The sequence below is a fragment of the Hemiscyllium ocellatum genome, chromosome 1 (assembly GCF_020745735.1).
Source record: "Hemiscyllium ocellatum isolate sHemOce1 chromosome 1, sHemOce1.pat.X.cur, whole genome shotgun sequence".
Lineage (NCBI taxonomy): Eukaryota > Metazoa > Chordata > Chondrichthyes > Orectolobiformes > Hemiscylliidae > Hemiscyllium > Hemiscyllium ocellatum.
In genome coordinates this window covers 106198243-106225652 of record NC_083401.1, presented here as the reverse complement: position 1 = coordinate 106225652, position 27410 = coordinate 106198243, and the positions used below count along the sequence as shown (strand labels likewise).

The 27410-nt window shown below is 40.2% G+C and overlaps 1 protein-coding gene across 3 annotated transcripts in view; it reads left to right on the top strand.

The window, feature by feature from the left end:
• The window catches only part of wdr19 (WD repeat domain 19), a 166918-nt gene that overhangs the window by 61791 nt on the left and 77717 nt on the right, over positions 1–27410 (top strand). For 2 of the 3 annotated variants that reach the window (XM_060824812.1, XM_060824829.1), the window contains 8 exons: positions 904–974; positions 4634–4806; positions 5792–5906; positions 6979–7085; positions 16579–16620; positions 20815–20937; positions 22786–22935; positions 23490–23637. In XM_060824812.1, coding sequence (XP_060680795.1) covers positions 904–974; positions 4634–4806; positions 5792–5906; positions 6979–7085; positions 16579–16620; positions 20815–20937; positions 22786–22935; positions 23490–23637 — 929 coding nt within the window. The remainder of the gene's footprint in view (positions 1–903; positions 975–4633; positions 4807–5791; positions 5907–6978; positions 7086–16578; positions 16621–20814; positions 20938–22785; positions 22936–23489; positions 23638–27410) is intronic. The other variant, XM_060824819.1, reaches the window with a different exon arrangement.

The window sequence follows — 27410 nt, the reverse complement described above, 5'->3', positions numbered from 1 at the left end:
ATTTGTATTGGAGTAGTCCTGGTATTTCTGGAACTTATCTGACACCAATAACTCCATTATTCTCAGACTTCAGTCAGACCTTTTTTCAAAAGAAACCTGGATTTCTCAAGATATTAAAAACTATAATAAGTGTGCAATAGAAAAGGAAAATGGGTGTCTTATGCAGCACATGGTGTGTAATGTTCCTGCATCAGTGTACAGTGCATATATGGTTGAAGTTTGGCACAGGAATCTTGTGGTGATTGCATTCATCTCACTTAGCAAGGAGGTGGTCTATCAATTTAATCAGGTTACCTAGCTGTCATTTTTTTTTTGTTAATTTCAGAAACCACCAGTTAAATTCACAAACACAATTTTGTTTGAATTTTTCTTCAAATACAGGTAGTTCTGCTATAATGCATATTCCATTTAATGCGAATTGGCTGTAACGCAATTCGATGATCAGGGAACGCTTTTACTAAAACATGAACTTTAAAAGTGCATGTTGGCTATAATGCAATTACATTGCCAACGTTTTAAGTGTATTTGTATTGTGCGATTTCTGTATAGTGTGGCATCACTCAGGAAGGCAACTTCTACATATTGGCAGAACTACCTGTACTTTAAAAGCAAATTACTGCCGATGCTGGAATCTGAAACCTAAAGAGAAAATGCTGGAAAATCTCAGCAGGTCTGGCAGCATCTGTAAGGAGAGAAGAGAGCTGACGTTTCGGGTCTAACTGACCCTTTGTCAAAGCTACAGATGCTGCCAGACCTGCTGAGATTTTCCAGCATTTTCTCTTTTGGTACCTGTACTTTAAGGCTGCTTTTTAGTTGATTGTTCTATTGAATGCCATTTCTGTTTCTTAATTGCATATAAATATCTCTTCTGATGTAGTAACCCTAATATGTTTTATTTGCCAGCATTAAAATCCATGATCTGTCAGAACTGAAAGAGATGTATGCTATTATAAACTTGGATGATGAAACTAAAGGTAATTACTTTAGTAATATTGCAGGATAACCTACCATTTATGACATAATCGACACTGGCTGACTTTTGGACAACTTTAGAATGCCCAGAGTTAGTGGTGATTCTATGTAAATGCACATCATTTATTTTATTTTTAAATTTAAGAATTATCAGATTATGATACTTATCATAGATGTGATTCTGTGATTTTGTTTATGTCAGGCTATTTTCTGACCAGATTGGTACCACTGTCCTAGCCTAGACTGAGAAGCTAACTAATAGAGGTGATTGGGGATAAGCAGCTAGTGGGCAGTTAGTGTAGGCAGGAATGTATTAACATCAAATCGTAACAAAACCCATATTCGTGCAGGATTCCTCTCCCAAGGGGCCCCATACCAGCCAGGTTCACAATCTCAGTTAAATAAAAGCCCATGTTAGGATAAATATCTGTATTTATATAATTCAAGAAGGGCTGCCATATTTTATGAAATAATTCGGTCTTTCGGTGCACCATATTTGTAAGGAAGTCAAGGGGAATACATTCCATAATTAATCTGAGTCAGCCACCCAGTTTACCAAAATATTTTTCCTTGCACAAAGAGAGAGAATAGAAAATAATCTCTTCCCGTGCATATCCAGGAAGGGTAAGTTCGAAAAGCCCAAAACGAGAGATACAAGGTCCACTTTAATTTCCGTTCCTAAAATTTCTGTCCGGGTACTTACTACCTTAGTTCAGTATCTACGGATCTTATGGCAGGTCCATAGGCAATGTACAAGAGTGCCCACCTCTATTTTATATTTGGGACACATTGGAAATTGAGGGGGCAAAAAACATATCAATTCTGGTATGACATTTATGTGGATTGGAGCAAAAAGAAAAATCTCTGCCCTGTGGATGAAGACATCTCCTAATCCTAATTCTTTGTTCAAATCCACCAATTGTCTAGATCTGGGAGATACTCCTGCAGTACTCTTGGGAATCCTATCTATTTCCGGATCCATAATACAATTAAAGTCTCCCCCTATAATTGTATGACGGGCACCGAGAGCCATCAATTTTGAGAAGGCTTCCGTTATAAATTTAAATGGATGTCCCGGGGGCAATACAAATTTAAAATCCCATATTCCTCTCCATTTATAAGAGCTTTAATCAGGATTTTTTTTGTCCAGATTCGTCTTTTATCTGATTTAGGATTTTGAAAGGGAAATTCTTCCAAATAAGAATAACAACTCCCCTGCTTTTTGAGCTAAAAGAAGAAAAAAAAAGGCCTTACCAAATCCACTCTGTCATAATTTCAAGTGTTCTTTATCCAACAAGTGTGTCTCCTGTAGGAGAGCTATATCAACCCCTTCTTTCTTGAGATTTGTTAATATTTTCTTCCTTTTGACTGGCGAATTACTCCCCTTGACATTCCAGGTGCACCACTTAGCCGACTGATCAACCATAATCGTCCGGGCAAATCCGAGACCCCTCAGGAGGGGAAACCCTATCCAGATCATCCCGAGCATAGAGCATATAAAATTCACAAAAATAAAGGCTCTCTAATACACTCATAACAGTATAATAAAAAACTATTTATAAATAATAAAAAAAAGTATTTAAATGGAGATTTCCCCCTTGTTCCCAGGGGTATCACTTCCTTTCCAAAGGTCCATCATATCCTCTCCCAACCAGTGCCCCACCCTTGACCCAGGCGCTCCTCAACAGGATGAGGAAAATTCAAATCTACTACAGAGCTTGAGTTAACAGTGAGCACCCTACCCCACCCCCCTCCCACCCCCACCCACACCAACACCTGGATATATTTGGTAATGTTAATAAACATATATAACTATAAAGTTACCACCTCAAGAAGTAATAATTAAATATAATAATACAAAATAACAAGGGGAAACAACCCCGCTCCTAGAGACAGAGGTAAAATAGAATAAGGTAACCACCTCCCCCCACCAACATTAACTAGACCCTCTGGCCTATATATGTATATAGAATAATAAAAAAAATCCAAGGAGCGGGAGAAAATCGTTAAGTAGAGAACAAATAAATAAATCCCTCTCCCCACCCCCCAAGATAATATTAAACAGTAAGGTTAAAAAAAAGGGAGATATAAACCAGAGTGGGGGGAAGGCAAACCAACATCAATTATCTCTTACAATTAATCTAAGAGAGTCCAAAAATTCCTTAGCCTTTCCCGGCGATCCGAAGTTATACACGGATCCTTCATGGTTAAAGCATAGCGTCACTGAGTAGCGTAAGGAGTACTGAATATTTAAGTCCCTCAAACACTTCTTCGCCTCATCGAATGCCTTCCTCTTTTGGACCAGAGCTGGAGAAAAGTCCTGGAATAACATGATCTTAGATCCTGTATAGATCATGGCTTGGGGATCTTTTCCAAGATTTCTAGAGGCTTCTAGGAGTATCTGCCTCTTCTAATAGCTCTGCAGCTGGAACAGGACCGGGCGGGGGCGTTGGTTCGAACTGGGCATGCGTATTGTGACCTGGTAGGCCCATTACCTGGCCTGATCCAGCCTCCAGATTTAATAGCTGTGGAAGCCACTGTTCAAGGAACCTTGTGAGCTGGCCATCCTCTTCCCGTTCGGGAAGGCCCAGCAGACGAATATTTTTTCGACAACCTCGATTCTCGAGGTCATCAGTGTGGTTCTCTAAGGTCCGGACTCGCTGTTCGAGAGTCCGGACCGGATCCACGGCCGATTGCGCTGTAATTTCGGAGGTCGCAGCCTTTAGCTCCGCCCCTCCAACTCGGCGCTCAATTTCCTTAATGTCTCGGTCGTGCTTTTGCAGCGCGGCCGAGAGTAAGTCCCATCGACTTCGGGATTCTTCAATAAAAGCCTCGATCTTCGCATCCAGTTTGGAGATGATTTCCATGAGGCTCGCCACTATAGGTAAGTCCCCTGGGGCGACTGCGGATGGCTCTGATGCCGCTGGAGAGGGTGGGGGAGGTGTTCCTGCTTGCTAAGAGCTGTGGGCTTCCTTCCCTTTTGTCATTTTTACTGAAGATTAAATTGTTTAAATTCAATACTAAACAACTAATTAAATTAAACAGCTATTTTAAATGATTTGGTGAGTGTGGTGGGGGTGGGTGACCCACTTTGCCCAAGTCTTGGGAGGAGCACTGTAGACTCAGATTTGCTGGGTCGCTGCCATCTTGGATCCCCTCTACAGATCACTTATAACAATGATTCAATACAAGAAATATTATGAGATAGATGGAAAGTATTTCTTTAATCTAAAGAAAATACTAATTTAGAACTACAAATAAATCATGCCTGATTGTGTTTGGGGGGGGGGAGGAGTCATTTCTTAGGCAGCTAGCACATTTTGTGTGTTGAAGTAAAAGTTCTGAGTGATGGGGATGCTTCCATTATATGTTGTACGGCTGAAGCATTTGGAACATTCACAATTAGTATAAGATATGACGTGGCAACTCATAAATGCTGACTTAATGGTAAGAAATAATTTTGACCTGCCATTCTGAGGCATGAAAGAAAGTGTAGCACCCAAGTAAGGAACATAGGGCATACATAATGATTTTAATAAGTGATTGGATGGTTATATGTACATTCTGAATATTAATCAAAGCTAAATTTGTTTTGAATTCATTTACTCACTAATTACGCTTCATGTACAGTATTCTTGATATTTTAACATCAAATTTTCAGGTCTGGATCGGCTATCTTGGACAGATGATGGACAGTTGCTTGCTGTATCGACACAGCGTGGAACTTTGCATGTTTTCCTTACAAAACTTCCAGTTCTTGGAAATACATGTGGAACTCGAATAGCTTTCCTAACTTCTCTGCTAGAGGTCACAGTGACCAATCATGTTGAGGAAGTATGTGTGCAATTATAAAAATATTAAATTGGTTGACTAGTTACAAAACTAAATATTTATTGTTTATACCTATATCAGTTTGCAATGTCATGATTTTGAGGTTAGAATTGATTGTTCCCTACAATCCCATTATATCATTTCAAAGTAAGAGAGACACAAACTTAAGCAAGGTGCATTTGTTCAATAACAAATGTTATGCCCTTTACCTGGAATTTCATTGTTAAATCAAAAGTCTTTTTAATAGCTATTTGTATGCTGCTTCATATATCAAATGAATTAGTCAGCATTTCTGCCAATTGTATTTTTAAAAGATTGAATGAATTATCAGCTTTATTCTATCTGCAGACCAGAAATGTTTGTTTGAGCCATCATGGTTAAAAGACTTTACAAAATAATTGAAATAAACAAGATGCTCATAATATAAGAAGAAATATAGTTGCTGGCAATATGCAGAAAGTCTGTTAGTATCTGTAAGGAGAAAAAGATCTAATGCTTGACAGAACGAATTCATAAAATGTTAAGCAAAATGCGACTGTCAAACCAGAGATAATTAGATTCTTGCTGCTGCTAAATATTGAAGTTTAGAAAATTGATGAGATCCATGATCTCTCAGCAGAGCAATTAGTACCAATGGAAGATGATATACTAATGGGTTTCTGAGTCTGGTTGTAGCCATTAGCTACAGTGACCTATTTGTATTACCAACTTTGGGTTCTTTACCAAAAATATTTCACAGAATTATTTCTCAATAGACAGAGAGGATGAAAAATTTTAGTCTCTTTATGCATTAAATAATTGAATGCCCATTTGTAATTCTTCATCGTGAATTATTTATCCAACTAAAGAGTCAAAAACAAAAGAACTGTTGCTATGTTCTGCCCTTGCTGAATGAATGAACTAATTGTAGTTTTATCAGAGAAAATGTAGGTAATAGCAAGCCTGTTAAACTTACACCAGACTACATTCTTATTTATCTTCCCCACAGGAACCACAAATCACAGTTTCTGTTGAAGTAGAACCGACCTTTATCGCTGTTGGCCCATATCATGTGGCTGTTGGAATGAATAACAGAGCCTGGTTTTATGCCGTTGGAGAAAATCGTAGGTTCTGATGAATGCTTGGTGTACTTTTTAAAAATTAATGAAATGTTTTAAAGGATTTACTTTACTGCATTTAACAACAGTGAAGATAAAGCTGACACTGTTTCTATTGTGCATCATTGATGGAGGGACTAATATTTAAGGTGGTGGATGGTCTGCTCTGTTCTAGATTGTGCTGCATTTATGTTGTTAGACATGCACTCATCAAGGCAAGTGGCAAATATTCCATCACACTTCTGATTTGTGCTTTTTAGATGGTGGATAGACTATATGGAAGCAGAGTTACTTTACTTGCAACAGAATTCTCAGGTATTGTAGTTATGTTGCTGATACAGTTCAGCTTCTGGTCAGTGGTGGCCCCCAGAATTTTTACATGCATGGGAAGGTGGATTCTGCACTGTTGATACCATTGAATGTCAGTGGACAATGATTTGATTGTCTTGTTGGATATAGTCAGTGCCTCCCACCTGTGTTATATGCTACTTATCAGGCCACTCTAGAATCCAAGTCTTGCTGCATATTGGTACAAACTGCTTTAGTATCTGAGGAGTTACAGATAATACTGAGCACTGCCTTCATCAGTGAACATCCCAACTTCTGACCATATGATGGAAGGCAGGTCATTGATGAAGCAGCTGAAGATGTTTATGCCTAGGATGCTATTCTGAGGAACTTCTGTGATGATGTTCTGGGATTGAGAATTTTTTTATTCTTTAATGGGAAGTGGGTGTCATGGTAATGCCAGAATTTGTTGCCCATCTCTAACCACCCTATAGCTGAATAGCTTATTAAGCTATTTCAGAATATAGTTAAGAGTGAACCACTTCCTACAGCCACAATCACTGTCCTTTGTACTCTGCTATGCTGATTCCGATTGAATTCGGTTTTGTTTGGGCTCCTTGATATCACACTTAGCCACATGTTGCCTTGATGTCATTGGACTGTTTTAGTTCACCTCATTTATCCTTGTTCGTAAGGATGTATTGCGAACAGGAACCAAGTGGTGGTGTTATAGAATGATTTTTTAAAATCCAAAGCGTCCTGACTGGCTTGTTACTTTTTGAATTTTTAGGAGCGGAGAAGCTAAAAGACATGGAGTATCTGGGCACCGTGACCAGTATGTGCTTAAATTCTGATTACGCAGCAGTGCTTTTTGAGGGAAGAGTTCAGCTACACATGGTAAATATCCACATGTTCAAATTTTTGCATTTTTTTTCAAACACTGGTAAATGGTTATTTGACTCTGAACTTTGACCTCATGCAAAAATGAATTTTAGTACTTTTCTGTGTAAAAATAAATGATTCCTTTGTACTAGATTTTTGCAGTTTTTTAGTTTGATAAAACTATTTTTGCTCAATTGTTTGTCACATATGTACAAAACAATACTTTCAGTTAAGTTTCATTAGACAAACCTATCGAGAGATTCAGGTCAGATCAGTTTTTGTTTGCCTAATATAGAGTGCACACACTTTTGTGAAAAGAATATCACCCTACATTTCTAGATCTAGAGCTTTAATGCAAATTAAGATTAACCAAGGTGCCATCAACACCTCTCTTGTCCCACCAGAGGTCCAAACATTTTGATCATTGCTATACAACTATCAAAGATGCCTACTGCTCCATCCCCCATATGCATTTTGGAAAATCAGATCACAACACTGCTTCTACTCTTGGCTTACAAGCAGAAATTAAGTGTAAGAACCCAGTACAGAAAGTAGTGCAATGTTAGTCTGCGGCAACGGTAGGGCTTATACGGGACTGCTTAGTGTCAGTGGATTAGTCCATATTCAAGAACTTTGCAGCCAATGTACACATGTATACCACTACCACTACAGACTTCATTAGTGTGTAGAAGACTGCATGCTGAAGAAGTTAATCCGAATGTTCCCAAACCAGAAACCATGGATGAACCGGGAGAAACAGTCACTGCAGAAGTCTGGGTTTGAGGCATTCAAGATGGGCAACCCTGACCTATGCAGGAAATCCAGGTATGCTTTTGGAAGGCCATTGGAGATACCAAGAGGCAATACCAAACAAAGTTGAGAACCAGAATAATGATATGAACACCCATCATTTGTGGCAAGGTTTACACTACATTACAGGCTGCAAAGCCAAATCAAACAGAATCATGAGCAACAATGCATTCCTACACAATGAGCCCAATGCATTCTACACTTGCTCTGAACAGAAGGCCAGTGAATCAATATCACCAGTCCCATTAGCCTCAGATGTACCTGTACCCATGGTCACTGCCTCAGACATTAGATCGGCCTTCTTGAGAATGAACATACATAAAGCAACTGGTCTAGATGGAGTCCCTAGCAATGCACTCTGATCCTGTGTGGAACAGCAAGAAGGAGTATTTGCTGACATCTTTAACCTCCTTTTTTCGACCTGAAGTCCCAACCGACTTCAAAAAGACCACCATCATCCCAGTGCCAAAGAAAAATCATGCAGTATGCCTCAATGACTACTGTCCAGTAGCTCTGATTCTACAATTATGAAGTGCGTTGAGAGGTTAATCGTGGCTCGCATCCAACCTATCAGATTGCTTTGATCCTTTGCAATTTGCCTACCTATACAACAAGCAGACACCATCTCCCTGGCTCTACTCCTCCCTGGAGAAAATGAGGACTGCAGATGCTGGAGAGACAGTTGAAAAGTCTGGTGCTGGAGAAAGCGCAGCAGGCCAGGCAGCGTCCGAGGAGCAGGAGAGTCAATGTTTCTGCCATAAGCTCTTCATCAGGAATGTGGAGGGTGAAGGGGGCTGAGAGAAAAATATGGGGATGGGGAAAGGTAGGACGTGATTATGATAGGCCTGTGGAGAGGTTGGAACAGATGGATGGGAAGGAAGATAGACAAATGGGTCAGGTCAGGACGGCAGTGCCAAGTTGGAGGGTTGGATCTGGGATGCGGTGGGGGATGGGGAGAGGGATGTGGAAATTTGGTGAAGTCAGTGTTGATGCTATATGGTTATAGGGTCCTGAGGTGGAAGATGAGATATTCTTCCTCTCCTTGGCAAGTGGCTTTAATTTGGCGGTGGAGCAGGCCCAGAATTTGCATGTTCCTGAGGCAGTTGAAGTTGTTGGCCACAGGGCAGTGGGATTATTTGGTGCATGCCGACCAGAGATGATCCCTGAACTGCTCAGCAAGTTGGCGCACTGGCTCCCTGATGTAGAGGAGACCACACTGAGAGCAATGGATGCAGTAGACGAATGGGAGGATGTGCAGGGGAAAATCTCGACCAGATTTGAAGTGATCCTTTAGGGCCTTGAAAGGAGGTGTGGGGACAAGTATGGGTGCAGGTCTCGTACATTGTGCACGGGCAGGGGAAGATGCTGGGTGTAGAGGGTGGATTGGTGGAGAGTGTGGACCTAACAAGGGAATCAGGAAGGGAATGGTCTCTGTGGCATGTTAATATGGGTGTGGAGGGAAATATAATTTTAGTGATGGAGTCTGACTGTCGGTGGTAAAATGTTGCTGTATCTGGAAATTCATGAGATGTGAGGACCAGGGGTTTCGATCCTCGTTGCAGTTGGGGGTGTGGGGTTGGGTTCGAGGGCGAAGATGCAAGAAGTAGAGGAGATGTGATAGAGGGCATTGTTCTTTATGTGGGAAGGGAAATTGCGGTATTAGAGTCATAGAAATGGACAGCATGGAAACAGACCCTTTGGTCCACCCATTCCATGCCGACCAGATATCCCAACTCAATCTAGTCCCCTTTGCCAGCACCTAGCCCATATCCCTCCAAACCCTTCCTATTCATATACCCATCAAATGCCTCTTCAATGTTGCAATTGTACCAGCCTCCACCACATCCTCTGGCAGCTCATTCCATACACGTACCACCCTTTGCGTGAAAAATTGCCCCTTAGATCTCTTTTATATCTTTCCCCTCTCGCCCCAAACCTATGCCCTCTAGTTCTGGACTCCCCGACCCCAGGGAAAAGACTATCAATGCCCCTCATAATTTTATAAACCTCTCAGCCTCTGAGGCTCCAGGGAAAACAGCCCCAGCCTGTTCAGCCTCTTCCTGTAGCTGAGATCCTCCAACCCTGGCAACATCCTTGTAAATCTTTTCTGAACCCTTTCTTATTTTTTTTCTTATTTCTCCGTTCCACCCAAATAACTTCCCTGGATGTATTTCCGGGAATACCCTCCCTCAGCACAGCTGTAATGCTATCCCTTACCAAAAATGCCACTCCCCCTCCTCTCTTGCCTCCCTTTCTATCCTTCCTGTAGCATTTTTTATCATGGAACATTATACTACACTTGAGGACCTCCTTTTTAAATTTCTGCTTAATTCTCTGTAATCTGCCTTCAGAATCTCAACCTTTTCCCTTCCTATATCATTGGTTCCAATGTGGACAATGACTTCCTGCTGGCCCTTTTCCCCCATGAGAACATTCTGCACCCTCTCTGAGACATCCTTGATCCTGGCACCAGGGAAATACAACATTCTGCTTTTTCTCTGCTGGCCACAGAAACATCTGTCTGTACCTCGGACTACAGAATCCCCTGACACAATTGATCTTTTGGAAGCCGAAGTACCCCTTGTTGCATTAGAGCCAGTCTCAACACCAGAAACTTGGCTGTTCGTGATACGTCCACCTGAGGATCCATCACCACCTACATTTTCCAAAACAGCATACCTGTTTGAAATGGGTGTATCTACAAAAGACTCCTGCACTAGTTGCCTACCTCTCTTACCCTTCCTGGAGTTAACCCATCCTTGACATAAGAAGACATTTGGGTGTACTGCAGTGAAATTGCTCCTGGGAGCCGATGTAGTAGATGTGGAGTAAGAGATCACGTTTTTACAAGGGGGGCTTTTGGAAGAGGTATATTCAAGGTAGCTGTGGAAGTCGGTGTGTTTAAAATAGATGTCAGTCACTGGAGACTCAGAGATCCGGGAAGGGAGAAACGTGTTGGAGGTGGTCCATGTGAACCATGAGGTCAAGGTGGAAGGTCTTGATGAAGTTGATGAACTGTTCAACTGCCTTGTGGGAACATGAAGTGGTGCTGTTACAATCGTCGGTGTAGTGGAAGAAAAGGTGGGGAATGATTCCAGTGTAGCTACAGAAGAGGGACTGTTCCATGTAGCCCACAAAGAGGCAAGCATAGTTGTGGCCCACACGGGTGCTCTTGGCCACCTCCTTTTGTCTGTAGGAAGTGGGAGGATTTGAAGGAGAAGTTGGTGAGGTTGAGGACCAGTTCCGCCAATCAAATGAGAGTGTTGGTGGAGGGGTACTGCTTTGGACAGCGGGAGAGGAAGAAACAGGGTGCTTTTAGGCCTTCATCATGGGGGATGGAGGCGTACAGGGACTGGATGTCTATGGTGAAGATGAGGTGATGAGAGCCGAAAAATCAGAAGTCGTGGAGGGCATGGATAGTGTTCTGGATGTATATGGGGAGAGTTGGGGGAGCAGGACTGAGTCAAGATATGAGGAGATAATATGAGCCACTTTGTTGAGAGTTTTCTGCAGATCCCCCCAATAGCAACAGAGACACAGTGAAGCAGATTGGGAGGCTGATTTTGGAAAGGTGCAGGAAAGTTATTAGGGCTGTCAAGAAGGCTTCTGGTGTGTTGGCTTTCATTAATGGGGATTGAGTTTAAGAGCCATAAGGTTATGCTGCAGCTCTTTGGAGCTGTGGTTAGACCACTCTCGGAATATTATGTTCAGTTCTGGTCACCTCATTATAGGAAGGGTTTCGAGAGGGTGCATAGGGTTATTGTCATGTGTGACTTTAACTTGCCTAATATTGATTGGAACCTCCTTAGTTCAAATAGTTTGGATAAAGTAGTTTTTGTCAGGAGTGTCCAGGAAGGGTTCCTGACTCAATGTGTAGATAGGCTGACGAGAGGGGAGGCCATATTAGATTTGGTGCTTGGCAACAAACCAGGCCAGGTGTCAGATCTCTCGGTGGGAGAGCAGTTTGGTAATAGTGATCACAACACCCAGACCTTTACTATACTCATGGAGAGGGATATGGGAAAGTATTTGATTGGTGGAGGGGGAAGCACAATGCTATTAGGCAGGAACCAGGCAGCCTAAATTGGAACACATGTTCTCAGGGAAATGCCTGACAGAAATGTGGAGGTCTTGCTTATAATGCTGGACGGTTTGTCCCACTGAGGCAAGGAAGGGATGGTCCTTGAAAGAACCTTGGGTGGCAAGGAATGTGGATCATCTAGTCTAGAGAAAGAAGGGACCTTGCTTAAGGTTGAGGAGGCAAGGATCAGACAGGGCTGTAGAGAGTTACAAGATAGCCAGGAAGGAACTGAAGAATGGACTTAGGAGAGTTAGAAAGGGCATGAAAAAGCTTTAGTGGGTAAGATTAAGGAAAATCCCAAGGCATTCTACACTTACGTGAGGAACAAGAGGATGTTCAAGGTGAGGTTGGAGCCGATCAGGGATAGTGGAGGGAACTTGCTCCTTGTGGTCGAGGAGGTCCTTAATTCATTCACTACTGAGAAGGATCTTGACGTTTTGGAGGACAAAATGAAAGACTGATATGTTTGAACAGGTTGATGTTAAGAAGGAGGATGTACTGAAATTTTGAAAATCCTAAGGGTAGATGAATCTCCAGGGCCAGACTGAGTATACCTGAGGTTAATACAGGAAGCGAGAGAAGAGATTGATGTGCCTTTGGTGATAATGATTGTACCTTAACTGTCTACTGGAGTAGTACCAGATGGTTGGAGTGTGACAAATGTTATTCCCTTGTTCAAGAAAAGAAATAGGGATAATCCTGGGAATATAGACCAGTCAGTCTCACGTCTATGGTGGGTAAAGTATTAGAGAGAATTCTGAGAGTAAGGATTTATGATTGTTTGGAAAACTATAGCTTGCTTAAAGATAGTCAGCATGGCTTTGAGGGGCAGGTCATGCCTCACAAACCTGATTGAATTCTTTGAGGATGTGACAAAATTCATTGAAGTAGAGCAATTGATGTGGAGTACAGGGGTTTTAGCAAGGTGTCTGATAAGATTCCCCATGGTAGGCTAATTCAGAAAGTAAGGAGGAATGGCATACAGGGAAATCAGGCTGGCTGAGTACAGAATTAACTGGTCCATTGAAGACAGAGGGTGGTGGTAGATGCAAAGTATTCAACCTGGAGCTCGGTGACCAATGCTGTGTGATTTTTATAAGTGACTTGGATGAGGAAGTGGAAGGGTGGGTTAGTAAGTTTACCAATAATACAAAGGTTAATGTAGTGGTAGGTAGTGTGGACGGCTGTTGTAGGTTGCAATGGGACATTGACAGAATGCAGAATTGGGCTGATAAGTGACAGATGGAAAAGTATGAAGTGATTCACTTTGCAAGGTCGAATTTGAATGCAGAATACAGGGTTAAAGGCAGGATTCTTGGCAGTATAGACGAACAGAGATCTTGAGATCCATGTCCACCGATCCCTCAAAGTTGCCACCCAGGTTGATAGGGTTGTCAAGAAGGCGTATAGTGTATTGGCTTTCATTAGCAGGGAGATTGAATTTAAGAGTTGCGAGGTTATGCTGCAGCTCTATAGAGCCCTGGTTAGACCATGCTTGGAATATTGTGTTCAGTTCTGGTCGCCTCATTATCGGAGGGATGTGGAAGCTTTACCAGAAGAGATTTGCCAGAATACTGTCTGGACTGGAGGACATGTCTTATGAAGAAAGATTGAGGGAGCTTGGGCTTTTCTCATTGGAGGGAAGAAGGATGAGAAGTTAACTGATAGAGGTATACTAGATGCTGAGAGGCATAGATAGAGTGGATAGCCAGAGACTTTTTTCTCAGGTGGATATGTCTATCACAAGGGAGCATAATTGGAAGAAGGTTTAGGGGAGATGACAGAGGTAGCTTCTTTACACAGAGAATGGTGGGTGCATGGAATGCAATGCTGGCAGTGGTAGTAGAGTCAGATACATTAGGGACATTTTAAGCAGCTCTTAGATAAGCACATGGAAGATTGTACAATGAAGTGTATGTAGTTTAGTCTGACCTTAGATAAAAGGCTGGCACAAAATCGAGAGCCAAAGGGCCTGTACTGTGCTGTACTGTTCTATGTTCTATGAGATGTGAAGGAGCAGTTCAGGGAACATCTCTAGTCTGCATGCAGCAAACAGCCCTAGTGGCCAACCACTTCAACGCCCCTCACACCCCCTAAGGACATGCAATCCTGGGCAGCCTACACCACCGAATCAAAGCCACCCGCCAACGGGAAGAAGAACACCTCATCTTCTGCCTCGGGACCTTGCAACCACACGGCATTAGCATTGTCTTCACCAGTTTCCAAATCTCCCCACCTCCACTTCATCCCAGATTCAACCTCCAACTCAGCACCACCCTCTTGACGTGACCCACCTGTCCATCTTCCTTCCCACCCATCCGCTCCACCTTTCCCACTGACTTTTCACAATCAGCCCCTATCTGCAACTACTTATCACCATCCCACCTACCTTCCCCTTCAGCCCCAGGCCAACTCCCCGGTTTATCTCTCAGCCCACTTCCCCTTCTGCATACCTGATGAAAGGTTTATGCCCGAAACATCAACTCTCCAGCTCCTCGGATGCCAGCTGACCTGCTGTGCTTTTTCCAGTGCCACACTTTTCAGTTCCTATTCATCTCTGGAACATCTAGAGTACAAAGATTCCTACATCAGGCTCCTATGTATTGAACACAGTTAGATCCTCAACACCATAATTCCTAACAAATTCATCACCAAATTTAGAGACCTAGGTCTTGACTTTCCCTTCTGTAACTGGATCCTCAACCTCACCCACAGATCACAATCAGTAAGAACAGGTAGCAGTGCCTGCTCCATGATAATCTTAAACGCTGATGCTCTGCAAGGCTGTGAACTCAGCCCCCAACTGGACTCCTTAAACACACATGACAGTGTAGCCAAATTCCACCCCAACTTCATTTACAAGTTTGCTGACGACACTGTTCTAGGTCGGATCTTTAACAAGATTGAGATAGAATGCAGGAAACAGATGGACAGCTTAGTAGCATGGTGTAAAGACAGCAATCTCTCCCTCCATGTCAGTAAAACGAAAGAGCTGGTCATTCGCTTCACGAAGCGGAATGGATATCATGTTCCCGTCTGCATCAATGGTGCTGAGGTGGAGATGATCCACAGTGTCAAGTTCCTGGGAGTAACAATCACAAAAAATCTGTCCTGGTCCACCCATGTCGGTCAAGAAAGCACAATAATGCCTCTACTTTCTCAGGAGGCTAAGGAAATTCAGCATGTCCACACTGACTCTTACCAATTTTTAAAGATGCACAGTAGAAAGCATCTTATCTGGATTCATCACAACGTGACATGGCAATCGCTCTTCCCAAGATTGCAAGAAACTACAGCGAGAGATGTGAACACAGCTCAGAGACATGCATTGGTAGTAATTTAAAGAAAATTTACCGGATTGATAGCTGGACTGAGTGGATTGTCTTATGAGAAAAGATTAGAAGACTGATCTTGTTATCACTGAAATTTAGAACAGTGAGGCTGTGATTGAAGTGTATAAAATCCTGGTTCATCTTGACAAAGTGGACTTGGATATAATGTTTCCTCTCATGGCTGAGTCTGGGACTCTGGATCACTATTTGGAAATTAAAGGATGTGCTTTTAGAACAGCGATGAGAGGAGGTTTCTTAGTACATGCTACTTTGGAAGGTGATGGAGGCAGGGTCATTGAATATTTTCAAAGCAGATTTAGGTAGATTCTTGTTAAATCAGCGACTCATAGCTTATTAGGCATAGATGGGATGAGCATTTTGAAATGCAAATAGATCTGCTACGATCTTATTGAAAGATAGTGCAGGCTCAAGGGGCCAAATGACCAACTTTTGTCCTGAATCCATATGATACCAAAGGTTTTCATCTTGCAATTGTCATTACAAAATCAAGAATGCCAAATTTCAAACAATTAAAACATTTAAATTGAAAAGCTTTGGCCCCATGTTTCTCTTTTTTAACCAATATAAAAGTTCAATACTTCTGTTTTTTTATTTGTTTAATTTTATTTTTGGTAGTTATAATTGCTTTGCATTCAACTGTGGTTTTCGAGCCTGTTTGCAGTAACCTCCTGGAGTGATAAATGAAAGACACTTGCTTTGCTGCTTGTTAGTAAACTAGAGAAATGAGAAACTAATACTTAATGAAAGCTCAAAACTCCGGTCTACATGCCTAAACAATTCACTGATAGCCTCTTTATCATGAAAGCGTTGGTGTAAATTTGCATCTGTCTTTAATTGAATCTTTTCATGAAGTTAGGGCTTTTTCATGCAAAAAACATACATTTAACATACGTTTTGATCTCACCAATGAAATTAATGTGCTAGACATTAAACATGTGTCGTCAGAATTTAGTTTTGATACAAGTACTAAATTAAAATAAATTTTAATTTTAACAAAATAATGTCTCCAACCCAGTAATGTCCCTAAGAAAAGTGGAACTGCTGTCTCTTGGGCAGGCAATATTATTGACTGTTATCTGATTTCATTAGTCGATTGTTGAGATCAGAGCGACAGAACGTTCAGCATTATGTTATTTTACATAGTCCACCAGTCCAACGTAAGTGCTATAGTTAGGCTTAACCTCACCAATGATTTTAGTCCAAGTTCCCTATAATACATTCTGACTAACACTAAAGCCTAATAATTTTGTTTTTTCATTTGTAGATCAGTTCCAACATCGATTTTATGCTCCCAGTTACTCAGCAGGTATAATGCAAGTTGTTCAGAAAGCACAGTTTATTGGAATCAGCAAGTCAATAAGTATTATTTTAGTTTAAAGGTGACATTTGTCCAACTGAGTTATTGCATGTTTTTATTTAATGCATTTGAGATAAAATCAGTAAGAAAAAATATTACAATGATTATTCTAATCATTGCACTGTCGGAGCGTACCATACAAATTACTTAATTTGTCTAAAATATGTTTGTTACTATTTTAGACCAGGTATTAATCAATTTCTTTTAATTAATTCCTCTGAAATAACAAAGAAATTTCAGGCGAATGCATTAAACAAGTGTATGTTGTTAGTATACAGTATAATTTCAAGGCCATTTTCATATAACTATTTTCACAAAAATTTCTGTCAAAATTATTTTGTCCCAGTTTCCTAATAATTTTAATACAACACTCCTCATTCCTTCTCCTGAAATTTCCAAGCCAGATAATATGATGGCCATACCATATCACTCGTGTGTACCTCTGGCTAAAGTGAATCACATGCCATAGATCTGAAGAAAATGTCATATTGGATTCCCCACTTAGACACACATTAACTGTGAAACAAATAGAGGTCTTCAGAATTAAGAAATGTTTTTAACATGGTAAATATATAAAATTAGTGGATGAAGATTTAACTAAGTGATTTTTTTTCCATGCAAGTTTACTGAATGCTTTACAAAGTTAACAGTTATGGCAGAGATTATAGCATATTAAATGATTACATTTTTAAAAGGAGATATTCAAAAAGGAATGCAAACAGTGCAATGAAATGGAATTAGAGTATTACCTTCAGTTGAAGACCTAGCACTGGTAAAGGTAATGGGTTAAATAGTCTCCTGTGTTCTTATTTCTATAATAGATCAGTAAAGGAGTTAATTACATATGTTGAAGTAACAGGTTTTAAAATGTATTTACTCATTCTCTTTGTGGACACACCTATTTCAAAGTGAACGGTAGGACTGAGCTTCTTTCAGTATCTAAATTCTGCATTCTTTAAATTCTACATTATATGCTGCTACATGAAAATTGAAATAACAAAGCTGAGTTTGGCTGATGTCATTTCTGTGACTGTCTTTACCATATGCTCACAATGGAGTGATGAATTGAAGCTGAACTTGGACTAGTTGAGAGAGAATACAGATGGATGAGTTGGAGAATTGAACATAATAGATAAGAACAATAAAAATGTTAAGATTAATTTCTGATCTCCATAGCATTGTATTGGCTACCAAAATTGAGTACAGGCATTTTTTTTGCATCCGAGGTGTCCATCTGACCTAGGTGTTGGTTTCTTGCACCCTAATATCAGTTATATGACCCTGATTGAATTGTTTAATAATAGTACAGATTCTTAAAGGTACTGTTGGGTACCACTAAAGTACTGGTAAGAAAAAATTTACATTTTTTATTCCTGTGATAACCAGGGTTCGCCTTCCCTCAGAGACTGGGTCTAACTGCATTTCACCAAACTTGTGAACTATCACTGGATGCCTAAATAGTGTTGGAAGCTCACCTATTCCATCAAATGAAGTCCAATCCTGTAATTCAGTTTGTCCTCTTGTCATCAGACACACATTAAAAATCCATTGCCTCTTTTGCAGAAGAAACATGTGCCTATTCAATTTCATGGTCATTATTGATTATACTTTATTTTATAAATTTTCTGTTTTGACCATATGCACTTTATACTTGATGATTTGCTTAGTAAGCATATATTCTGTTATTGAGATAGACAATTATTCTATCATTAAGGAAATCAAGGGTTATGGGAATAAGGCAGTAAAGTGGAACTGAAGATCATCAAATCAGCCATGATCTGTTGAATAGAAGAGACAATAGCCAGATGGCCTGATTTTGCTCCTAATTCTTATGGTTTAATGCAAGCCAGCAGTTGGTGGACAGATCAGGACTGCTTTTTTTCTGCCCATAGCAAATTTTCAAATGTAGACTTAGAATTAGATGTACTAAGAACTTTGCGTTAATTTTTAAAAATTACATTTCTGAACCTACTTACAAAATTGTCATACAGTCATATAGCATGGAAACACACCCTTCGGTCCAATCAGTCCATACTAAACTTAATCCCAAACTAAACTAGTTCCACCTGACTGCTCCCAGCCAATATCTCTCCAAACCTTTCCTATTCATGTCATTTTCCAAATGTCTTTTAAATGTTGTAATTTTTCTCACATCCACCATTTCCTCAGGAAGTTCATTCCACACACAAACCATCCTCCGTGTAAAAATGTTGCCCTCATGTCTTTTTTAAAAAGCTCTCTTCTCACCTTAAAAATGCTCTCCATATACTTGAAATCCCCCATCCTAGGGAAAAGACAACTACCATTAACTCTATACACCTCGTGATTTTATAAATTTCATAAGGTCGCCTTTCAACCTTCTATGCTACAACGAAAATAGGCCCAGCCTATCCAACCTTTCTTTATAACTCTATCCTTTCTATAACTAGGCAACCAGAACTAGACACAGTATTCCAGAAGAGACCTCACCAATGTCCTGTACAACCTTAACATAAATTCTCAACTCCTGTCCTTAAAAGACTGAGCAATGAAGGCAAGCATACCAAACACTTTCTAACCATCCTGTCTATATGTGATGCAAACTTCAAAGAATTGTGTACCTCAATTCCAAGGACCCTCTGTTCTACAACACTACTGGAGGCACTATCATTCATTGTATAAGCCCTACCCTTGTTTGTTGTACCAAAATGCAATAGCTCCCATCAATCCAGATTGAACTCCATCTGCCATTTTTCAGCCCATTGATCCATTTGATCAAGATCCCTTTGAAATCTTAGAAAATCTTCTTCACTGTCTCCTATGCCACTAATTTTAGTATCATCCATAAACTTATTAACCATGCCTTCTATATTCTCATTCAAACCATTAATATGCATGGCAAACAAAAGGGGGCCCACTGTCCTGGACATAAGGAGAAAACAATTCAAAACTAATAAATGGAAGATGTCTAAAACACTGCATGATAAATAAGGATTGTTTGCTTGCTATTATCAGCTTTTGGACATTTTGAAAAATAACACCTGATTACCCTTTATTAGTAAAAATCTGTTTACAATTAGTACATTGTGCTTGATGAACATTATGTATCTGTGATGTAAAGCTTTCAAGCCTATTGCATTATTTATGACTGGAGCAGATAAAAACATTCATTGAATGTTGCACTCATTTTCCTGTGAGACAAATGAATCCTTTTCTGAGAACTTTTCAGAAGAAGTGCATCTGATGATCCTGAAAATTAATGTTTGTTCCAAAGTCCTTTTAATTGCACTTTTTATACTGATCAGAAAACCTCAGAATTAAAAGCCATTACTGTGATTGAAGATCTTTCAGGTTTATTGTGGATTTTGTTCAATTTCCAGGAAGAAAACCCTGTCAAAGCCTTGGGTAACGACATGAACTCTCAAATATTGACCAGGTCGGGTTAGATGGAGTATAATTTGGCCTGTTCCCATACTTTTTTTTTAAATAAAGTGTCCTTGTAACTTCTGGATATGAGCACACAGCTTCTAGATCATTGGAATTGGTATATTTTAGAATGACAAAAATTAATTCAGGTGTGTTGACACTTTTTATTGGGGTGCTACATCAATATTTATTGAAGAGGGCTAATATGGGTTAGACAATGATTAATAGAATTATTACATTTTTTTTCTCAAGGACAGTATGAGTAGAAACTTAGTGTTTCTGACAGTGGGGAATCAAAGCAGTGGGACAGGCCAAGAGGAAAGTCAGAATAATATTCATGGACTGTGGGTGCAGTGCTCTTCATGGCAGAAAAACATTAATCACTCTGTATAATTTGGCCCATTCCCATGTAGAGTGTTTTAAAATAAAGTATCCTTGTTATCTCAGGATATGAGCACTCGGCTTCTATATCATCAGAACTGGTGTATTTTAGAATGCCAAAAAAAATTATTTCAGGTGTGTTGACCCTTTTATTGGGGTGCTATGCTGTTCTAAACTCCTATTACCATACAATAAAATTGAGAATTATGGTATATATGTGATGTTGTACCTTTCTTTATTTTAATGTTGGATGGTGATTTCAATTTATTCAAATTGAAATTCTGCATTCTTGTAGTAAGTGAATATTTGGTTTATTTGGCATTGAGAAGGTTGTGACCCTTGCTGTCTTGGTTACAGATTGAAATGGAAGGCATTGAAGCTCAGGAGGAAAGAGAAACTCGTCTTTTTCCAGGACATGATGACAAATACCGAGTTACATGCCACGCACTTACTGCTGATTTCTTAGTCTATGGAACAGATGTAAGTGCCATATTAAACAGTAGAGAAGCTGATGTGTTATTTCACAAATTTGTAGGTCACCACAATTTTGGGGGTAGAAAATAACTTGCCTAAGAGAGATTGATTAGAGGTTGATTTAATGTCTCATCCATAGGTGACAACTCCAACAGTGCAGCATTCCCTCAGTACTGTGCCAGAATATCTGCCTGCATTTTTGTGCTCAAGTCTCTGAAGTGAAAATTGGACCACAACCTTCTGATTTCAGGAAATTGAGGACTGACGTGGCCTAGATAAATTGGAGTCAAAAGACTGGATGGCAGAAATGTAGCCTTTAAAGAGAGCATTATGTAAATACAGGCTAGGTACAGATGTCAGCAAAGTAACACTGAAGAGTATCTGGCTGAACATAAAATGTATATTGGAAAAGTGAAAATAAAAGGGTAAGGACTTAGAATGAGAATAGATTTGGGGGCTAACATGGGAAGGAATGTAAAGGTCTTCTAGAGGCAAATTACCAGGAAACAAATGATCAAAGGAACAGCAAACAAATTAGAGACAAAAAAGGAAATCTCTTGGTGGAGGCAGAAAGCATAGTGCAGATTTGTTGGATGAAATAGCTTCCTTCTATACTACTCTCTTCTTTAATCTGGGACACACTGCATTAAAATTTGAATCAGTCACATTTTTCTGATTTTATTCTTTCATTGAACCCTAATTAGAATCTTGTTGGCATCATATAGTTAAAAAGGAAACTGGAAGAGTCTCTGGTTGCATGCAAAGAGTCAGTTGTTGTATGATGTTTCTCACCTTTTTGTGACCACTTTTTGCCCATGGTCAAAAGACAAGGCCATCTTTGTTCATCTCTTTTCAACCTTACATCATCAAATCCTTTACCAGTGGTTCCTTCTATGTCCATCCTTGGTTTAAAAAAAATCTGTCGCTTTCTAAACCTGAGCAAGATCACATTTGACTCTTCATTTGCTGCAATATTTTTGCAGTTCCCTCATGTCCTCCTATGCAGTTGTCCTCACAAAATCTTTCCTCTCCTCTATTCTGATCAATCCCCTCTGAATGCCAGAAATGACCTGGCTTCCATGACAAAATGAAGGAGCAGAGCTAATGTCTACTAGGGTGTCCAGCTGAAGTTATACAAAATGCTTCAGTTAAGAGGAGTGTATATAAGGTATAGCGGATTGATGTCTTGCAATACTTATTATGTACATAGGAGCTATAAAATGAATAGTTAAATCCTTTTCTGTAGTCACATTGGATAGTTAGCAATAGAGATCTAGGTGATCAAATATTCTCTGTCCCAGGCCTACTCCAAGGATGGAATTTGGGCAAGAAGCCTAGTGGAGGTAGGATTTTAGGAGATAGTAGCCAGGATTGTGAGTGTTTTACTTTGCTCTGTTGGCAGTTTCATGAAGACATGGTACAGATGACATTGATCAACCCATCACCCACCATGATTCCAAGGCAGTCACAATCCCCAACAAAATCTCAATTCGATTTTGTAACATCAGCTCCATTAAAAAAGGAGGCAGACTTTAAAGAAAAGGTTGCTGATGGTGTTTGTTGGCAAATGACAGGTCAACACTATCTTTCTCACCCACTGTTTCACCCTCTTCCATCTCACCCTGCAAAATATCACAATGTGCATGCACTCTGATGTTTATATGCAACATAAGTAGCCCTAACCAGAAGTACTCAAAGAAAATCAGGAATACTTCTCACACCTGGTACCCACATCATTATACTTCGTCATAATCTTGGGTAGTGTATTTTTGTACCTTGCAACTTAACTTCTCTGATACTTCTTTATGATTATGTTGAAAAGATTAACACTATTTATATGGCTTTCCTGTTTAGACTGGGATCATCCAATATTTCTATATTGAGGACTGGCAGTATGTGAATGAGTATCGCCATTCAGTCAGTATCCGTAAAGTTTTTCCAGATCCCAGCGGGACTAGAATGGCATTCATTGATGACAAGAGCGATGGGCTTGTCTACTGCCCTGTAAGTAATGTTTTCAGAGTCATCAGGCATTGTGCCACTATCATACTGTGCTTTAGTTCTCATTTCTTATTTCATATCTGTGGTGGGATGAGGGGGTTAGTGGCAGATCAGGCAGCAAAGGCACAGGTGTCATTGGTGAGTTAGCTCAGGACTCCTGGCAGAGGCGGTGGAAAGAAAATAGAGTGTTTTTCAGTTATATCTTTGTTTTTTTTTATTCTTAAACTATTTAAAATGTCACCAAATTATGGCAATATTCGAAGCTTTTCATCATATCTTACCTGTATTCACTGTAAAATGCACGTGTCAAATTCATTTATTCATTCATTACTGACGATAGTAATTATCAAATAAAGTTAAAATTGATTATTTATTCACCATATATATGTTTAGTTTGCCACATTTCTTTGTTTTGGTATTTTGAGTGGGCTTTAATATTTGTATTTAGAGTGCAGGTTACTGTAATTTTCAAAGGTCTCCAAATTTTTTAGTTTGTATGACTATGTATATTTATACTTGAATAACCTTTTGAATTTCATTGTACTCTTGTGTTAAAGGTGAACGATACTATATATGAGATCCCGAACCTTCCCACCACTGTTAGAAGCATTCTCTGGGAACACTTTACAATGGATAAAGGAGTCTTCATTGCTTATGATGATGACAAAGTCTATACCTACGTTTTTCACAAGGATACGATTCAAGGTAGCATAATTGTAGCTGCATGAAACAAGTTATGCTACACTTCTATTATCCTCCTTTATTGTTAGGTTTCCTACATGCTTTTTATTCCTAAGAAAGTTTAATGAAACCAGTAATTTGTCGATATGAACATAAGAACAAGACTGAGTTGTTTGGCTTTAGATCTGTTTTGCCATTAGGCAAGATCTTATTCCTGAACTACCAATACTTAAAATACACAAGGTTGGGGAGGGAGCAAACTGGCAACCTGAAAGTGACCATGTTGCCAAGCGACTAATTAGAGAAAATTTACTGAAGCAGTCAGAATCTGTGAGGAACTGTACCTCTAATCACAAGCTGCTTGCCTACCACTTTTGTCACAGAGAGGTTAACAATATTCTGTGTGGCAAAAGCAGTTTGTGACCGGAAGAGCAGGGAGAAGGTGAATGATAGCAGTGAGAAAATAATAGAAACATAGGTAATAGCAGTAGGAGTAGGCCATTGCACCCGAGGCCTGTCTGCCATTCAATATGATCATGGCTGATCATCGCACTCAGTTCCTGCTTTCTCACCATACTCTTTGGTCCTTTTAGTCCTAATGACTATATAAAATTCCTCTGGAAAACATTTGACATTTTGGCCTCAATTACTTTGTGGTAGAGAATTCCACAGGGTCAATAGACTCTGGGTGAAGAAATTTCTCCTCACCTAAGTTCTTACCCCATATCCTTAAACTGTGACACCTTGTCTGGTTTCCCTAGTCATAAGGAGCATCCTTCCTCAATATCCTATCTAAACCCGATAGAATTTAGTAGGTTTCTATGAGATTCTCCCTCACTCATCTAAAATCCAGTGAATATAGTCTGAACCAATTCACTCTCTCCTTGTACATCGTACCATCCAGAAGTCAGTCTGATCAACCTTCGTTGCAGTCACTCCATAGCTAGAACATCCATCTCAGTTAAGGAGGTCACAGTGAGCAAAGAACAAAACAGCACAAGAAGCAGGCCCTTCGGCCCTCCAAGCCTGCAATGACACATTTTGCTGTTCCATACTAAAAATGTATACGATCCATATCCCTTTTTTGCCTTCCTATTCGTGTATTCGTCCCGGTATTTCTTGAATGTTGCTATTGTGTGTATATCCACCACCACCTCTAGCAGTCCATTCTAGGCACTCACCACCCTTTGTGTGAAATACTTGCCATGTGCATGTCTTTTGAACCCTCCAACTGCGCACCTTGAACCTGTGTCCTCTAGTAACTGACCCCTCCACCTTGGGGGGAAAAAACCTGTTACTTTCCATTCTATCCATGCCAAATTGGCAGACAGGAATTCAAAATGTTTAGATTAGAGTGGCACTGGAATAGGATTCCTCTATTCATGATGAAGGGCTTTTGCCCGAACCGTGGATTTTCCTGCTCCTCGGACGCTGCTTGACCTGCTGTGCTTTTCCAGCACCACTCTAATCTAGACTCTGGTTTCCAGCATCTGCAGTCCTTGGTTTTATACTTTTCAAAATGTCTATCAGATCGCCCCTCTACCACTTCCAATCCAGTGAAAACAAACCAGTCTATCCAACCTTTCTTCATTGTTAACATCCCCCATACCAGGCAACATCCTGGCAAACCTTTTCTGTACCCTCGCCAAAGCATCTACATCCTCCTGGTATTGTGCTGACCAGAACTGTATGCAATATTCCAAGTGTGGCCTAACTAAAGGTATGTAAAGCTGTAGCATAACTTGTCATTCTTTGTAGTCAGTGCTCCTTGCAATGAAGGCAAGAATGCCATTGGTGTTTTTTACACCTTTTCTGACACCTTCAGTAATCTGTGGACCTGCACACCCAAATGCCTCTGCATATCGATACTACTAAGAGTTCTGCCATTCACTGCATAATTTCCTCCCATATTTGTATTCCCCATGTGGTCTCACCAAGTCTCTGTACAACTGCATCCCTGTGCCTGTACTTGAAACCACTCATTATGAAGGCCAATATACCATTTGCTTTATTTACCACTTGTTTCATCTGCTTTCAGCAACGTGTGCGAAAGGACATCCAGGACACTTTCCCTTTCCCAATCTATCAACATTCAGATAATATTCTGCCTTCCTCTCTTTGGTAGTAAAGTAGATAACCTCACATATATGCACATTATACTTCATCTGCCATGCTTTTGCCCAATCAGTCAACTTATACAAATCTCAGTCAAGCATCTGAGTCCTCCTCACAATTTGCTGCCCTCACCACCCCCCTCCCAAACCAAACAGCTTTGTGTTGTCTACAAACTTGGAAATACTGCGTTTAGTTCCTTCACTTAAATCATTAATAAAAAAATTGGGAATAGCTGGGGCCCAAGCATTGATCCCTGCAGTATCCCACTAATCACAGACTGCCCTGAGGAAAAAGACCGGTTTATTTGGACTGTATGTTGCCTGTCTGCCAATCAGTTCTTTACCCATTGTCATTACACTGCCCCCATTCCATGCAATGCTACTCTGTTACTAGAACTTTATCAAAAGCCTTTTGGAAGTCCAAGTAGCTGACATTCACTGTTTATCAACTCCAGTAGTTACATTCTCAAATAATTTCCAATAGATTTGTCAACTGCGATTTCCATTTCATAAATCCATGCTGACTAGGTCATCTGGCCCTGGTTATTTATCAACCTTTAACTCCATGAATTCTTTGAGCACTATTTTCTTCAATCTGCCCTCTCAGTAGACCCTTGACTCCTTAACATTTCTGGGCGATTATTTGTACCTTCTTTTGTGAAGAAAAAAACAAACACAGCATTCAATTCTTCTACCATTTCTTAATGCCCTGTAATAATAACCTGACTTCCGTCTGTAAGGCCAGGCAGCATCCGAGAAGCAGGAGAATCGATGTTTCGGGCATAAGCCCTTCTTCAGGCAGGGCTCCCTTGGGGAAGAAGGGCTTTTGCCCAAAACGTCGATTCTCCTGCTCCTCAGATGCTGTCTGGCCTGCTGCGTTTTTCCAGCACCACATTTTTCAACTCTGGTCTCCAGCATCTGCAGTCCTCACTTTCTCCTTCTGTCTGGAAAGGACCTGCATTTGACATGACAAATCTTTTTCCCTTTTGGATATTTATAGAAGGTTTTATGATCTGTTTTTATATTCTCTGCAATCTTACTCTTCTCTCCTCATAATCGAACAATTTGCCCCCGTTTGCAGATTTTTAAAATAGCCCTGTCTCCTGTTTGGATGTATAATCTGTAATATCCGTGGATCCATTATTTATAGTTTATTTTATAAGCAATGGTTGTGTCCTATTTCCTCTTTAATGTATGTGCCAGTCAGGGATAATTTTGTAATGCGTGCACGCATTCTTTCAATATTAATCGTTGCTTAGACAGCATCAACTCTTTTAGTAAGATTCCTTACTCTATCTTTTTTAATTTGCGTTTCACATCTTAGTAGTTCTTCTTATGGGACCCTAGTTTCAGATTCATCTACTTCATCGTCTTAGTGAAGAATTCTACAGTATTATGGTCACTCTTCCCCAAGGGAGCCCACATAACAAAATTGTTAATTCATCTTTTCTAATTGCACTGTATAGTCGAGAATAGCCTGTTCTCTGTGTTGTCATTGAGAGTGTGGTGCTGGAAAAGCACAGCAGGTCAAGGAGCAGGAGAATTGCCTCTTCAGGCAAAAGCCCTTCATCAGGAAAGGGCTCTCTGGTTGTGGTTTTTGTTGCTATTTTTTAATGTGGGTATCACTGGCTGGTCAGCATTTCTTGCTTGCCTTAACAAAGTTAGTAGTGAGCTGCCTTGAAC